This window comes from Stenella coeruleoalba (assembly GCF_951394435.1).
Source record: "Stenella coeruleoalba genome assembly, chromosome: 4".
Classification (NCBI taxonomy): domain Eukaryota; kingdom Metazoa; phylum Chordata; class Mammalia; order Artiodactyla; family Delphinidae; genus Stenella; species Stenella coeruleoalba.
Window position 1 is genome coordinate 132,333,013 of NC_137149.1, and position 15,463 is coordinate 132,348,475.

The 15,463-nt window shown below is 41.5% G+C and overlaps 1 protein-coding gene across 9 annotated transcripts in view; it reads right to left on the reverse strand.

The window, feature by feature from the left end:
• Window positions 1–15,463, reverse strand: part of LOC307186164 (uncharacterized protein) — a 437,480-nt gene that overhangs the window by 216,202 nt on the left and 205,815 nt on the right. For all 9 annotated transcript variants that reach the window (XM_079921027.1, XM_079921025.1, XM_079921022.1 and 6 more), the window contains one exon: window positions 10,086–10,178. In XM_079921027.1, coding sequence (XP_079777153.1) covers window positions 10,086–10,169 — 84 coding nt within the window. In that variant the 5' untranslated portion in view covers window positions 10,170–10,178. The remainder of the gene's footprint in view (window positions 1–10,085; window positions 10,179–15,463) is intronic.

A 15,463-nucleotide genomic window follows, 5' to 3' on the forward strand; every position in this document is an offset into this window, starting at 1 on the left:
TTTGATAAGCAGCAAAGAAGATTAAAAGGAAAGCAATTATGATCCTCCTCAGATGCAGAAACTGAGCTCGGGCCTCAGTGACTAGAAATCTGTATGTCCTGGTGCTGGTGGAGCTTTTAGCAGTCCTGCCTGGAGTCCCTCTTTGAAGTGCGTCCAAGTGGGACTTTAAATCACAAACACTATCCACTCCATACTCTTCAACTACAAGACTGAGAAACATACTTTCATTTGATGGCATCTCATCTAAGTTGGCTTTTAGCTTTTAAATAAGAGAGATTACTCAAGCTTCAAAGCTAGTTGTTTCTTGGCAAGGGGTAACACAATGCTTAGGGGAAGAGAAAGGATGAAAATTCAGAGTCTCTCTGGTTCCCTTCTGGGGTTCCCTTTTTAGGTTACTTTCACCAATTAGCTCCTAAAGTTCCTTGCTGACAGCAATTTATAGATGAATATCCAAACCAAATGAGCCCCAGCTGTGGGGCAAAGGCTTCCATGGTAAAGCAGGGAACAGATTAGAAGCTGGCTCAAAAAAAATTCACTAAGTGTGGGAATTTAGCTAAGGAACCCCAAGAAGATTTGGGCTCCAGAGAATAAGTTCTGAGTCACTCCAGCTGTTTCCCATCTCTATTTATTTATTTATCTATCTATCTATCTATCATCTATTTATTTATTTATTTATAATACCACATGCCCCAATCCTGGACACTGGCTTCGCTTTCTGCATGCTACATTGAGTCACCTTGGCCTTGAAGACTGAGTGTGGGTTTAAGAGTTAAGGCTCATTCTAGGATCTGTTTCTACCACCCTCCCACCATCAGGAGGGGTACACTGTAATTCTGTCCTTATAAAAAGGAGATGGAGAATATTACAGGCAGAATCTGGAAGGAAAATTCAAGTAAATAGAATGATAAATGATAATAAATGAAAAGTGCTTTCAGAGTGTGTCCTAGGCAAGCTTATGCATTGTTTCGGAAGAACAGATTTTTAAGAGATAGAATGTTGTACTCTACATGTTTTTCAAAATGACTGGTTAATGCCATGATAGCCAGCTTTTTGGTTAACATAGGAGAATCACATTCTTCACATGGATTTGCCAGTACTTAATACTCATAGAAATAATACTGTGCTCAGGGTATCTGAGAGCAGACCAGAACAATTTCCCTAAATAGCAAAGGGACCAGAAGGTAACTGCAGTACCTGCAAAACGTTAGGAGAAGGGAGGGTTAGAAAAACAAAACAAATGCAATCCTTATATCCTGTCTGTATTAGTCCGCCTGGGCTGCCATAACACAATACCACAGCCTGCGTGGCTTAAATAACAGAAATTTATTTTCTCACAGTTGTGAAGACTAGAAGTCCAAGATCAAGGTGTCTACAGGCTTGGTTTCTCCTGGGGCCTTTCTCCTTGACTTGAAGAGGACCTCCTTCTCCCCGTGCCCTCACTCAGGCTTTTGTCTGTATACACATTACTGATGTGTCTTTTTGTATCAGAATCTCCTCTTCCTATAAGGACACCAATCAGATTGGGTTAAGGCCCACTCCAATGACCGAACTTTAACTTAATCACATCTTTTTTTTTTTTTTTTTTTTTTTTTTGCGGTACTCGGGCCTCTCACTGCTGTGGCCTCTCCCGTTGCGGAGCACAGGCTCTGGACGCGCAGGCTCAGCGGCCATGGCTCACGGGCCCAGCCGCTCCGCGGCATGTGGGATCTTCCCGGACTGGGGCACAAACCCGTGTCCCCTGCATCGGCAGGCGGACTCTCAACCACTGCACCACCAGGGAAGCCCTCTCAATCACATCTTTAAAGGTCTTATGTCCAAGTACAGTCACACTCCAAGGTGATGGGGGGTGATGGGGGAAAGGAACACAACTTGGCTCATAATACACTAATATTTAATCCTGCTGAATATTGTAGCAGAAATCTGCATGTTTGAGTCTTGAAAGAAATTGGGACACATAGGTAACAGTATTCATCTAATGAATAACTATAATTTTATTGATGTTATTAAATGAAGATATTTTCCCTCATATACCACAGAGTATACTTTTGTTCACCACCTCTCGCCCCTTCTCCCTCTCACAAAAATCTGGGGTATAAATCTGTGTTTCTTAGCCAGTAGGTTCTATCTCCCTCTGGGGAGAGCTCTCTGGTGTCTCTTCTTATGACACTAATCTTACCAGAATAGGGCCTCACCCTTATGACATCATTTAACTTTAATTACTTCCTTAGAGGCCATCTCTCCAAATATAGCCACGTTGGGGGTTAGGGCTTCAACAGGTGAATTTGGAGAGGATACAAACAATCAGTTCAAAATGGAGGCCTACTAAGCAGGAGAGATTTTTTTTCCTCAGAGGCGAAAGAAAAGATACAGAGGTGGATTAAACACAATATCTTGGCAAGTCTCAGAATTGCTGCACAACCTAGCACAGTTCCTGGGACACAGCAGGAGCTCCATGAATCTTATTGAGTGAAAGGATAAATGAATTATTCTATTACTTTTAGATTGGGGTCTCAAAGTAAACAGATGCTTCTAGGACAGTTTTATGGGTAATATTATCTCTCAGGGAAGGATAATTAAACTGATTGTCTTTGAAATAGGCTACCTAAGAGTTCATCAAGGAAGTCATCTGTGATTATATGAGTGCAAAATGTATGGAAATATGTAATATGTACACTAGGCATCAATATGGAGTATTTACAGCAGGAGCAAATGGACAGTGTGAATGGAGGAAGAGGGATAAGGAGAGAAGAGAGCCAGGCAAAACAGGAAAAGAAAAATGACACTACGATCTGTATGATAAGCTTTCATATGTGCGTTTATAGAAAATAATATATTAAAATTTAAATGACAAGGACCTGTCATCCAGAAGGAGTATATGAATTGTTCCTACCAAATATGTCACAAAATAAACAAAGGTAAAATGTCACTGTGATGGAGAAGATCAAATCTTCAAATAGGAGATAGTAAGCCTGACTGTAAGACAGAATTAACAAAAGATGGTTTGTGAGTTCATATAAGGGGCTCCCCAAAAGGCTACACAGGCTTATCTAACAAAAGTATTCCAAACTGGCCTCATTTTATCTTTTGGTCAAAATGCTAGACTGGAAAATCAACAGAATCCTATAGGCATAGTACATTTAAATTTCAGCAAAGCATCTGAAAAATTATTCAGTAACAGTTTTGTGGGTAAGCTTAAGAAATAGCTGGCTTAAACCTATATATCCTGAGTATTAAATAGATCCTGTTGTTATGGAAATAAAGGTTTGTAATAGTTTGGTGTAGGTTTTCTCAAGGACTCTGTCCAGGCCAACATTTTATCAATACTTAACAATCTTTATTTTTTTTTAATTGTCAGATTTCCAAAAATGAAAAGTTGTGAGCATTTACTAAAAAACTGAACTGTGATCTTGACAGGTAAGAATAATGGATCTAAACTGAAAAGAGAAAATAAATAGAAAAAATATAAAAGTCATACATATAGGTTAAAAGAATAGAGTTAAGCAGATTTTGTTGAAGTGTGGTTTGTGTGAAAAAATAAACAAAAGTAACTTGTGGGTTTGGTTGAAAGCAGGCTCATTCTGAGTCATGTGTCATTTAACCCGGGGAAGTTAATGATCTCTTTGACTACATTACTGAACATGCAGGTTCAGACAAAGGGAGATGATGACCCATGATATAAATGGGATGCTGGTCTGAGTATATCTGGAATATTGTGTTTCATTGTGGCATCATATTTTTAAAAGGGATTCCAACAAACTAAAATGTATGCAAAGGGGAAAGTCAAAATAGTAGACATTCTGGAAGCCACAGCCTATGCAGAATTGTGAAGAAACTAGGTTTTCGGTGCTGCATGGTAACTTACATGTGTCACACCCAACTGCCACAATACAAGACAAAACCTGCCATCTTAGGTTTGTCCGTGGTCCTCATCCTGTTTCTCCAGTTTCCCTCCTCCATTTCCTAATTTTCCCAGCTTCTGACCTCATGATAGCTCTTGTCCCTGGCAACGTAAATTACTTATGCATTCATTTATTTAACATTTATTGATTATCTACTATATACCGAGCACCTTTTCTAAGCACTTTAAGCATCAGTGAACCAAACAGACAATAATCCGTGCCCTGTGTGGGGCTAACATGCTAGAAAGGGACAGACAATATCATAAATGAGTAAATTATAAGGTACGTTGAAAGGTGCTAAGTACTATGGGGAAAAAAAAGAATGGATAGAACGGTGTAAAGGGATTCAAGGGTACTGAGAATAAGGGGGAAGCAGCTACAGTTGTAAGTGGTGTTGTCAAGCGGGCCTCATTGGGAAGGTGGCATTTGAATAAATCTTGAAAGAGTGAAGGAGTAGTGAAGGAGTTAGCTACAGGGCTATATGGGAGAAAAGTGTTCTAGTGCAAAAGCCCTAAGGACTGTCTGCCTAGAAGGGAGTAAGACAAGGAAGGGTAGCAGGAAATGAGCTCTGAGGGTAATGGTGCCTGGTAAGGACTTCAGTTTTTACTCCAGTTAAGATGGGAATCCATTGGAGGTTTCAAGCAGAGGAGCAACATTAGCTGATTTATGTTTCTAAAGCACTGTTCTAGCTGCCATGTGGAGGACAGATTCTAGAGGGAAAAGATGGGAGCTGAAATACCAGTTAGAAAGTTACTGCAGTCATCCAGACGAGCAATGATTCAGTCACACCAGCGTTGTGGCAGTGTAGGGGGTGAGAAGGTAGAGCAAACAAGACCTCTTGAATGTTTAGATGCGAGATATGAACAAAAGGGAGGAGTTGAGATTAACTATGGTTTTCAGCCTGAGCACCTTGAAGGATGAAGCTGCCATGGACTGAACTGGGGGAAGGTGCAGGTGGGACAAATTTTAGGAGAAAGATGAAAAGTTCAGTTTTTGGATGTATAAAGGTGGAGATGTCTATTAGACCTTCAAATGGAGATTTCCACTAGAGAATTTAATATAGGAGAGCTGGATGTCACAGAGAAATGCAGAAGTCTTTGGATGGTCGGTGACATTTTAAGCTATGAGACTGAATTATAGCATCTAGGAAGTGCACATAGACAGAGAAGAGGATCAAGGTTGAACCCTGGGGCTCTCTGACTGTGGGAGGTCAAGGACAAGAGAAAGAAGCAACAAAGCAGAAAAGGAGAGTCTAGCATGTTAAAACCCACTAGGAGGGTGTGGTGCCTTAGAAGCCCAGTGAAGAAGGTGTTTCAGAGAGATGAGTGGCATCAACTGTATCAGCTGCTGCTGACAGGTTAAGATGAGAACTGAGAATCCATCCTGGGCTTTAGCATTAATGATCTTGGCAAGAGCAGTTTCAGTAGCGTGGTCTGGGACAAAGTCAAAGTGGAGTGGATTGAAAAAGGAATAGGAAGAAAGGAAGTTAAAATGTTTGCTACAAAGGGGCAGTAGCTAAAAGAGGAAGTGGAGTCAAGGGAAGATTATTTTTAAAGATGGGAGCAATAACAGAAAGTGTGATTTTTGCTACGAATCAGGAGACAGTAAAAACTTGATCAGAGAAAGAAGAACGAATGGCTGGAGTGATGTCCTTTGGTAGATAGTTAATGGGATCTTGTGAAAAAGTGGAGAGATTGAGGGCACAGAAGTGTATCTATGGAAGAGGTGGGACGGCAGCCTATGGTACAGTTGCTATTCATGGTTAGATGGGGTGGTGAGAGTCTGAGAAAATTCTCTTCTGATTATTTCAATTTTCCTCAGACAGCTCTGCCTTACTCTTAGACCACGACATAAATTCTCTCAACTTGAATGCTGTCAGCGTCATAAGAAAACACCTCACTCATCCAGCTTATCTGAGAACTTAAGGCCTCCATGTAGACCCTTTGGCCTCCATGTGGACCCTTTGGCCTCCATGTGGACCCATCCGTGCAACACCCTTGCCTAGTCCACTCCAGCCACCACAAGGGGGACCCAGAACATATGTACAGCCGAGAACAGAGAAGACACATAAGGAGAACCTCTAGCTATATTCTAGTATTTGCTGCATTGGTATTTTCTGCAATTATAACAAAACAGATTACATGTAGAAAGCCCCAGCTGTGAAGTTAAAAAATGCACTGCTCAAATACTAACTCTTCCTTCTTTCTGTGAGAATTTCAGTGAGTAAGTTAACCCATCCAATCCCCTTTTTTCATCTGTGGATAGTAGAAGTAAACACACCCATCTGTCCCTTCGGGCCTCCAAAATGTGGAGATTTGAGCCCCTCTCCTAGCCCATTAGATGTCCAAAGATGCACAGGGCCTGGGTATTGAAAGGATGCGTGCTCGTGGGGGAATCTCATGTGGTCTCAAAGCACAGGCAAAGGGCAGATCTCCTCCAGTAGTGAAGCAGCCAGCCACGGAGAGTCACTCCGGACTCCTGGCCAGCCCCTGCTCCTGGCATTTGTTGGATATTTTCACCGTTGCCCTTTCCCCAGTCCTTGGCTCCAGCTATTTCCTGGCCCAAGCCCCATTCTTGAACTGTTTCAGGAGGGGCATAGCCCTTTCATTTTTCTCTTCCTCATCTCCCCGAGTTTTCCCTAGTTTCATTCTAAGCGCAAGAGTGGTACATCACTCCGCCACCACCCACAGACCTGCCAAATCATCCCTACTGTTCTGCCAAGGCGGAGAAGTAGAAGCAGTGATGATCACTAAGCAAATCACAAGATTAGAGACTCCACCCTCCTCACCAGGACCTGCCCTCACGCTTCTCCTTGTCTGTCTTGATTGAGTCTTATGAATTATTCACTTTCTTCAGAAAGTGTTTATACTGTGAATGATCATGGACAAATTTGAATCTGGAAAACTGCTTAAAGCTAAATCATCTGATTACCCCTAATCAATAATTAAAATGCAACAACGTTGGGATGTCCCTGGTGGTCCAGTGGTTAAGAATCCATTTTGCCATGCAGGGGACGCTGGTTCGATCCCTGGTCGGGGAACTAAGATCCCACGTGCTGCGGGGCAACTAAGCCCATGTGCCGCAACTACTGAGCCCACATGCCACAACTACAGAGCCCACGTGCTTTGGAGCCCGCCTGCCACAACTAGAGAGGAGTCCGCATGCTGCAACGAAAGATCCCGCGTGCCACAACTAAGACCTGACACAGCCAAAAATAAATAAATAAAATAAAATTTTTAAAATGCAACAATGTGAATCACGGGTTCTGGTTTTATCTCTGCTCAACCCACATTAAAATGGCATTCAGTTATTATTCTTTACACATACGGAGTGGAGAGGCAAAGTTGCTGATCACTAAAGTGGTATAATTAAAAGGAGTTATAAGGTTTCTCAAAAAATATCTCCTTCATTTTCCTGAACATTATTCTGCTAATGAAAGCTACTTGTGTTAACGTTTCATGTCTCCAGAAGGTCTGTATTAACAGGAAAATGCACATCCCTAGAATAAAGCACATTAAGATGGCATCTCCCAGTAATCTCTTCCAGGAATTAACTGACCGAATTAGCAGCCTGCTGCTAATGCCAAGGAACTGCCACGTACGTTACAATGTGTACAAAATTTTCAAAGGGATGTAAAGGAAAGGTCGGAAGCATGAAGCAAAATATGGGTTGCTGCAGCAGGCACGCGAGGATGCTGAACTCCTGATAAAGGTTGCATCTCGAGGACCTGGAAACGTGAGGCTCCATAACTTAATTCCACAGTTCCAATTTACTGTGCCATGAGGGAGGATGTTTTACTGATGGCTATAAGATGGCTTAAGCATAGGAAATAAAAGATTAAACAGCCTTCTCTAGTGTAAATTGCAAGCTCTCCAAAAGACTAGCCTGATTTAATACTTTGATAAACGCCTAAAGAGGACTATGTCCTAAACTCTCCCTATCTGAGAAAGGCCCTAAACTTTTTCTTATAGTAAATACAAAATGACAGACTGCTTAGGCTGAGAAATGAAAGGAAATTATTACTCCAGATGAAATCACTCAGGTTAGTGCTGCTTTCAGAAGAAAGCAGTGCTATCTTCTCAGAGATGAGAAGTATTTAACACCAGCGTGCTTAATGCTTTCTCTCCCTAGGCAATCTCACGCATCCCGGTGACTTCTCTTAAGCACTCTGTCTGTAATTCCTGCAGCCACCAGCAGGTTGATGATGGACCATTAAGTGAGCATTTCTCTGCCGTGATGTCCCAAGATCCTAACACACTGAAGTGTGAAGCCAGAGGAAGAGAAACAGATGGTGGTCTGACTTAGGAAACGTAGCATATCACCAACCTATTTAATCTATCGAGCTGCCTCGGCAAAACTTCAAAACTAAAGGATGCATTGCCTGTGAACCCTGGAGGGGGTGGAGAAGGGCATGGACAAGAAGTTCAGACCTTCGGTTATGGCTGTGAACATCTGCTAGTTAGGTTGCCCTGAGATGTGGAAACGGAGAAGGAAGATAAATGTGTCATAATCGAATGGAGAACATTTTTACTTAAGAATACAACCAGTAAATAAACAAAAAAAAATGCAGTAAACTCATTTCTAACTGGTAGGCATAGCAAAGACATAATAAAGCTCAAAACTTTATAAACTTCCAAGTATAAGTTAAGACTGTTTTTCAAGTAAGTGCTACTGTTATTCTGGTTTTCATTTTTACACAGAGGAAAACTTCAGACTTACATTTTCGTTATGAGTGTTTATAAATTCCTTACCTTATGACTCTGGACTACTTTTTTTTTATCCAAAGCTTAACTGCTTCAGAATAATAGCAAAGGCCTTTAAGCACTTCGCAGTTAACCAAGGAGTAGGCATTAAGGCATTAATTTGCCTCCTTACACCTCTGCCAGCTCCAAGCATAGCTCCTTACCAGCCAGCCATGGCAGCATTTTCTACTTAAATGTCTGACATTCCTCCCAACAGGTTTATTTTTTCCCAACCCCCAACCCCCTTTTCCTTAAGTTCCACTTTCAGTTCCAGCCACTATCCCTAGATAATATTGTCCAACTTGCACCTTTATGCAAGGATGATGCCCAACTATGTAAATCTCACCACGATTCCCACTGTCCAGACCCTCATAGCCAACGCCTCTGAACAGCTCCCACTGGACAAGTCCATCTTTATCCCAAGCTCAATAAGCTCTGGAAGAAATTTATCCTATCCATTCCAAAATGTGTTCTTGTGTGATACCTTTTTCCAAGATAACCACTCTCAAAATCTTGATATCATCTTTGAATCATCTTCTCATTGTCCACACTAAATAAATTTTCATGCCCACTAATTTTTTTTTCTTTCCCAATCACTCTTTCGTAAGCCTCCAACTTTTCACGTACATGGACTCTGCCCATGTTCAGACTCTGGCTCCTCCCACTGGGACTACTATTATCATAGCCTAACTGATTTCCTGCCCCCCTGTATCTGAATCATCTTTCCCTCTGCTCTTGGAATTAATTTCCTTTCTCACCCCTACTAAACTTCCCACACATAAAATTAAAATCCACCCTTTTCTGTCTAGCATACTTTGGCTCCAGTCTTTTCTTCTAGGTTATTCTCCTACTATAATTCCACCTCATCCTGACCTGTTGAAATAATAACTACATCCACATTAGTCAGCAAGGGCTAAGTTATGCTACAGTAACAAACGATCTCAAAACCTCACAGGCTTTCACCAAAGGTTTATGTCTTGCTTATGATTCCGGTCTTTGGAGTAGACTGCATCTTATTCCATGTTGCCTTCATTTGAGGTCCCAGATGAAGGAGCCCCTGCCTGGAACCTGATGGTCTTATGACAGAGGGAAAAGAGAGAGGGCAAAACTACACAACGGCTCTTTACATTTCTACCCATATTTCATGGGTCAAAGCAAGTCAAATGGCCATGCCTGGTATTAATGGGGCAAGAGGTATCATTCTCCCGCACAGAAGGTCCCAATAGAGAGTGTCAGCAAATGTTTTGGACAAATAATACAATCTACCACACCATCATTAATGGTACAGCATAAATCTGACCATATTTTCAGTGATTTTCTTCTTCTAGACCGCTGTATCTCAATAGCGGTATCTCAAAAACAAATCTGGATTCATTGTAGGATTTTAGCAGCATGCCCGGCCTCAGCCTACTAGATACCAATAGTTCCAAACATGCTCACCCACCTTGCCAATCAACAGCGGCTCCAGACCTTCAGAAATGTCCCTTGGAGGGGTAAGATCACTGCGAGTCAGCAGCCACTGCTCCATCTATGGGTCCTTAAAGAACAGGAACAGTACCTTAGCCGTTACTGCATCCTCATGGCACCAACTCCTATAAACAGTGCACGTGTAAACATTGTCATCAAATAGCATGGCAACTTCAGAACAAAATTTTCTTTATTAAAAAATCAAAGGCAGTATTTGCCTCTCAGGTTTCTTTGGGGAAAAAACATAAACTTTAAAAACAAAAAGACCGACGTTTGAATCCTGCCTTCAACCCTCCGTAAGATTCTGGGAATGCTGCTTACCCTCAGTTTCGTCATCTTCAAAATGGGAACAGCAGCATTTCCCTTGCAATTCTGCGGTGATGAGTCAATGCAAATTGCTTGGGTTTTGGTGTCTGCTCAGTAAATGGCAGCTATCATCACCATCAGCAGCAATGTCCCTTCCTCTGTCACACCCTTGAACATGAGATGTCTAAAAAACTATCTGCCCTTTTGCAGAGAAACGCCAAATGTTACTCCCAGAAAGAGAACAGCATAGTCCCACAAAATACTGCCTATGTTTGTTTCTCCATAAATAAGACTTGTTGTCAAGAAACTTGAGCTCAGGGCTAGTGGCTCTGCCATGAAACACATAAGCTTGGATATGAGCAACAGGTTTTTTGCGGCACTTTCCTGGATGTCAGCAGACTCTCACAAATCAGGCAAGGAAAGTCCAAAACATATGCCCTCAGCCACCGGCCAAAAACCAATAAAAGGAGCTGTGAGTAGAGCCAAAATCAAGGAGGCAGGCAGGAGTATGTGGCTGCAAACCCCAATAAATTCACATGGAAATGCATTTCATCTTAGTAAGGGCCTGACTACACAGAACCATTTCAAATGCTGAAAAGAACCTTCATACAGCTGCACATCATACAGTCAGGAGCTTCAAAATGACAAATGTCTTCTGGATGTTTTAAAAATCCAACCTTTTGGAACAAGACATGTTGACAACTAGTGGTTTTGTGGATAGTAAGTGTAACTCAGCATAGAAGAACTGGCCTTTTGTAATAAAGTAGCATATTGTGATGTTATCAAAACTTGGCATTTTATATCAAGGTGCAAAATATCTCTTTTGTTTTCTGGTTAAGAGATGAATGCATGGCATGGCAATCAGGGCGAGTTTAAAATACAGGAAAAAAAAAAAACACAAAAGTCTCAGTTTATAAAAGATAAGCTGGGTGTTCTATTTTCAAATGAGTATGATTCCATGGCCAGCGAAAGGAAATGTGAAGGGCTTGCGGCTTTGTGTGTTTGATTTTTCCTTTTCTTTTAACAACTGTGAGACTTTCAAGCTGATAGAAGGATTTCAACCGAAGACCCTGGAGACTTAAAACACTTGAATTCCCAGCTTTAGGAGCAAACACTGCAGCAGCATCAACAGTAAAAGCCCCTGTTCCATCGGAGCTAAGATTTCAATCCAGAGACTGTTGTGATTCAGCCTGTTTCTTCAGTGAAGCTGGGGTCAGCCATCTCAAAAGATTAAGCCTGTTTTGACCCTGTACATCAACACGCCGAACCGCCCGCGCTGCTGCGGCCGCGGGGCGCGGCGTCCCAGCGAGACGTAAGCGGATCCCGCCTGGCCGCCCGCCGCGCCGGCCCCGCACCTCCTGCTCGCCCGGGGTACCTGCCCGCCCTCTGGCCCAAGGCCGCTCTCTCCTCGCGAGCAGCGTTGTAGTAAGCAAAGGACTTTTCGGCAGCAAGGGGCTCCGTTCGAAAATGTGTTTTCTTCAGTTGCAACACTCGTAACGCTGCTGGTTTAATGAGCCCCAAAGGGCAACCTCTACATAGCTTGTTGAATTCTAATTAGATAATTAAAGCAGATAGCAAAAATCTTTACTTTTGCAGCTATGAAACGTAGGCTGATGTTACATTATGTGCAACTAACACTCCACAAGCAAAGCATTCCCAAACACTTTTCAAAATAAATCGACGTTTAGTTACAAACTCAGAAATTAAATACTTGCTTTGGTCAAGGTTCTGGGACTGTCAAATTTTTTTAAAGGATTGAGAGAGAATAAATACCGAGATCTTCATTCATGCATGCATTTGGTCGGTAAATATTTATTCAGCACCCACTCTGTGCCGCCACTGTTCTGAGCACCCAAGAGTGATGAGCTTCTAAGGTCTCCTTTAAGTGGTGATTTAAATACTTGAGATAAACTAATCATAACCACAATAAACATTTATGTCTATAGCTTAAGCTAAAAAAAAAAAAATTGAAACCCTTCAGCCTTTATTTTTCAAGTTCATTTAACTTGACCTCACCATTCCATTATGGGTCACCAGCCACACACATGCACTGCCTTGTGTGCATTTCATTTTATATATTTGATGACTCTTTCAACTGTGGACAGATTTGCAAAGTACATGAAAATTATTTTTCAGGAAGTAGTTTTGACATAAAAGTAAAAGCAAAGGCCTATCAATGTGGCTCTTTCTTCAGTGCTAATGATGCACTTGCAAAAGGAAAAATGGTTTTAACTGAAAGTAAAAATCATTGACAGGAATTCATTGCAATGCTATTCTGGAAGATTTTGAAGGAGAATGGGATGATTTTCAGTTGTCAAAAAATTTTGGCAGGTGGATATTGAGACAAAAAGACTTAAGGAAAACATTTCTAAAGAGGGAAAAACTGGTTTATTCTTTTTTCTCCTTTCTTCATTCACCCTAAAAAATACATAGCTTTCTTATTTAGTTTTCCCATTTATTTTGTACGAATGTTTAAAAGATTGCTCAAATTACCCTTATTTTCTTTTTTAGTTTCCAAATCCATGTTGCTTGTTCTCTTTGGGAAAAGGACTAACAATATCTTAGGTGAGAAAGTAAGTCAGAATTAGATATTACCATTTCTTCTTCTCTTCTTAATTCTTAATTGATTTCATCAGGAAATTAGTGGACCCTATTGATATTCCCAACAGGAAACTTTGGCAAGTCAGTGCTAACCAAAAGCTAACCAAAAGTATCACAGAACAATGCTAGGCTGTTCCGCACAATGGCAGACACCAGATGGAAACGTGAAACACTCAAACATCTAGAAATTTCCCAAATAATTGTACCACCTGAAAAAATTCTATGAATTATTAGAAATGATTTTTTGCTTTTAACCAGAAAGTGTGTTTTTATAATAGTTGTAGGGCTAGAAATAAAATCTTGGTGATCCTAAAATGACTTCTTCAGTTTAGCTTTCTCCAAAAGGAAGACATAAATAAATCAAGGTTGACTGGGACAATGACATCATAACATTGACTATTTTGATGTCTTCCACTGCAGCAGGCTGGAAAGAGAAGTGGGATGCATAGACAAACGTGGTCAGTTCCCCTCTTTGGGCCATTCTTCCATGGTTCCTCTTCCCTAAATATCATTAGCCATTTTAGACTTACACACACAAACACACACCCACACTTCTCAGAGATGTGCATAAGTCAATTGTCAAGAACAGAATATTACCTTATTACATTTAGTGACAATTTCTTTTTTTTAATTAATTAATTTTATTTATTTATTTTTGGCTGTGTTGGATCTTAGTTGCTGTGCGGGCTTTCTCTTGTGGCGAGCGGGAGCTACTCTTCGTTGCAGTGCACGGGCTTCTCATTGCGGTGGCTTCTCTTGTTGCAGAGCATGGGCTCTAAGAGCGTGGGCTTCAGTAGTTGTGCCTCGCGGGCTCTACAGCACAGGCTCAGTAGTTGTGGAGCACAGGGTTAGTTGCTCCGCAGCATGTGGGCTCTTCCTGGACCAGGGTTCAAACCCATGTCCCCTGCATTGGCAGGTGGATCCTTAACCACTGTGCCACCAAGGAATCCTAACACTTTCCACTATAGAATTTACCAAACTATCTTTTGAACTGAATATCAGCTTAAATGGGGCAAATTTTACTTTAGAATATAAACAGTAACTATACTTTTAAGGCTTAATTTTATGGACATCAAAACTCACTCTAACGATGATGAGAATCCACAGTGGGAAGCTCTCCAAGGAAGACCCTGTATCCAACTCTTGAAATCTGAGTGGCAGAGAGAACACAACACAGCCCTGAGACAGGCAAGGGCTGAAATCTGAGCCCTGAGTCACAGATCTGCATGCTGAGTGGAGTCAATGTAAGTGATATAGGAAGCCAGGTGCAGTGCTAGGGAAAGGGACTGATAGAAACAAGACTAAGGAAAGCAGATTGCAAATTAGGGTTAGAATTTAGGCCCAGAAGGGAAGTGCGATGAGTGAGAAACCCAGGCAAAAGCAAGTAAGGCAGATGACTGTGAACACTGAATAATTAGGGTGCAACAGGAGACAAATGTCACATGGGCGGCGGGAGCTGCATTCAAACCGAACACCAGAAGCGTCGGTTTCAAACTATCTCCAGACCCCACTCACTGATGAGAACGCAGCCCCTCAGGTCCTGCCAGCCTAGCTCCTCAGTGGTTCAAAGAGCAGGCAAGGCTCTAACTGCAGCAGCAGACTCTCAGTGCAGCTCCACAGCCTCTTATCTAAAACCTTTGGGCTAAATGTGTTTTGGAGTTCAGAATTTTCAGATATTACAAAGCATGCAACAACTTGCATGGATCTCCAAAGGAATTATGCTGAGTGAATAAAGCCAATCACAAAAGATCACACAATGTATAACTATTTAGCATTGTAGAAATGACAAAACTGTAGAGATGAAGAACGTAAAAGTGGTTGCAGGGTTTAGGGAGAGGGATGATGAGGGAGGTGGCTGCGGCTGTAATGTGGTAGCAGGAGAGATCCTTGTGATGAACAAGGATCTATTTTGCATCTGACTGTGGTAGTGGCCACACGAATCTCTATGTGACAAAATTGCAAGGAACGAAATTGAGTGCATGTAAAACTGGTGAAATCCAAAGGAAGTCCATGGATTGTATCAACGTCAATCTCCTCGTTGTGATGCTGTACTATAGTTATGCAAAATGCTACCATGGGGGTGAATTAGGTGCAGCGCCTACTACATGTATTATTTCTTACAACTGCCCACAGATCTACAAGTCTCAAAATAAAAACAAATTAAGGAAACATTAAAAAGGCAATAAAGTGCATATTCAGGATATTAGCTAACACTGCAAACAATATCAAACATGTGAATATTTCTGCAGCAAAGCGTGTGACTCTTCGCACCAAGTGAAATGCAGATTATAAAGAGACTTCCGTCAGCTTGGGTCAGGTTTTATGACCACATGAGTTCAGGTTTAGTCAGGTATTGCTACCAAATTGGCCATGAAAACACTTTAGTTTTTCAGCTTTTTGGATTTGGAGCTACAGATAAAGAATTATAAATCCAGGTCCTACTCTGGT